This window comes from Coenobita brevimanus, chromosome 23 (assembly GCF_032717465.1).
Source record: "Coenobita brevimanus isolate Jiangsu-jjx chromosome 23, ASM3271746v2, whole genome shotgun sequence".
Classification (NCBI taxonomy): domain Eukaryota; kingdom Metazoa; phylum Arthropoda; class Malacostraca; order Decapoda; family Coenobitidae; genus Coenobita; species Coenobita brevimanus.
In genome coordinates this window covers 71,143,288-71,144,653 of record NC_136976.1, presented here as the reverse complement: position 1 = coordinate 71,144,653, position 1,366 = coordinate 71,143,288, and the positions used below count along the sequence as shown (strand labels likewise).

The 1,366-nt window shown below is 39.5% G+C and overlaps 1 protein-coding gene across 2 annotated transcripts in view; it reads right to left on the bottom strand.

Moving 5' to 3' along the window:
* Positions 1 to 1,366, bottom strand: part of Nsun2 (tRNA (cytosine(34)-C(5))-methyltransferase Nsun2) — a 25,547-nt gene continuing 24,181 nt past the window's right edge. For both annotated transcript variants that reach the window (XM_080267182.1, XM_080267183.1), the window contains one exon: positions 1 to 1,303. In XM_080267182.1, the coding sequence (XP_080123308.1) occupies positions 912 to 1,303 (392 nt within the window). In that variant the 3' untranslated portion in view covers positions 1 to 911. The remainder of the gene's footprint in view (positions 1,304 to 1,366) is intronic.

Here is a 1,366-nt window from a genome sequence, read left to right as displayed (position 1 = left end):
TGTTTCAATCTTTTTAAGTTAGGTATAAAATACTGTAAAAGCTCCTAATAACAGTAATGCTGTCCAATATCACACTTTAAAAAACTATATTAATATCCTTACAAAGGTATAAAAGAAATACTTATTTTAATAATTAGAAAACAAAAACTATTGCACTGGATGAAGAGAAAAACCTGTTCTGTACACAGGAAAAATCATCCAATATACTACCAATATGCCAGGAATCGAACCCGGGACTCTCAGGTGAGAGCCAGGCAGCATACCACTACACCATGACCAGGTAAAAGTTATCTCACATTGTCACAGTCTTGCAACCAATGTCCCTCCACCCCCAACTGAGGGCCTGAAGAGCATGAGATAACCTCCTGCACTCGGGCAAGTAGATGCTTTTAATCCACTTACAACAAGTCAGAATGAAGAGAAAAACCTGTTCTGTACACAGGAAAAATCATCCAATATACTACCAATATGCCAGGAATCGAACCCAGGACTCTCAGGTGAGAGCCAGGCAGCATACCATTACACCACGACCAGGTAAAAGTTATCTCACATTGTCACAGTCTTGCAACCAATGTCCCTCCACCCCCAACTGAGGGCCTGAAGAGCATGAGATAACCCCCTAGCACTCGGGCAAGTAGATGCTTTTAATATATCCCAAGCACTTATGGCAAGTCTTTATGAAGAGAGAAACCTGTACTGTGCACTGGATGTTCTACAGACAGGTTGTGACATTTTGGTGAACTGATATAAAAAGAAAACTTGTACTCTAACATGCACAATAGTCTCTGTTTCATTACAGTTAGTTAGGCTTCAATACCAACGATGTAACACGTTATATTTTTCTGTTTCCAGAGTTCCACTTCAGAGTTTGACTTTGGGGCAAATGTTGCAACCTGCCTTTATTATCCAGTTTAAACTGTTGTACCCATGCTCATTTCCTCTGGTGTCTGAGCATTTCCATTCTCTTGAACACTATTATCTTCACTCATTCTGTCATCCTCCTTAGAACTACTGTCTTTCACTTCATCACTGTGGGGCTCCTGATATATATGAGCATCTATAACTTCTGAAGGTTTCTCTTCACTTGTGGATAAGTCTGTCTCACAAGAACTCTTTGATTCAATATCTCTTTGTTCCTTAAATTTATTTTTCTCATAACGTGAGGTGTCTGCACCCAGAAGTCTAAGGTAATGCACTCGATCATTTTTAGCTACATATGCCCGCACAGATTTGTTGCCCTTCCATCCCACCAACTCGATTGTTACTCCATCACTTAAGTACAAAAATGCAATGGCCCCTGTACCTGTAAAAACAAAGAAAGTCAATACCTGAAGCTAACTTTACTATGCAGTATACATATTAAATG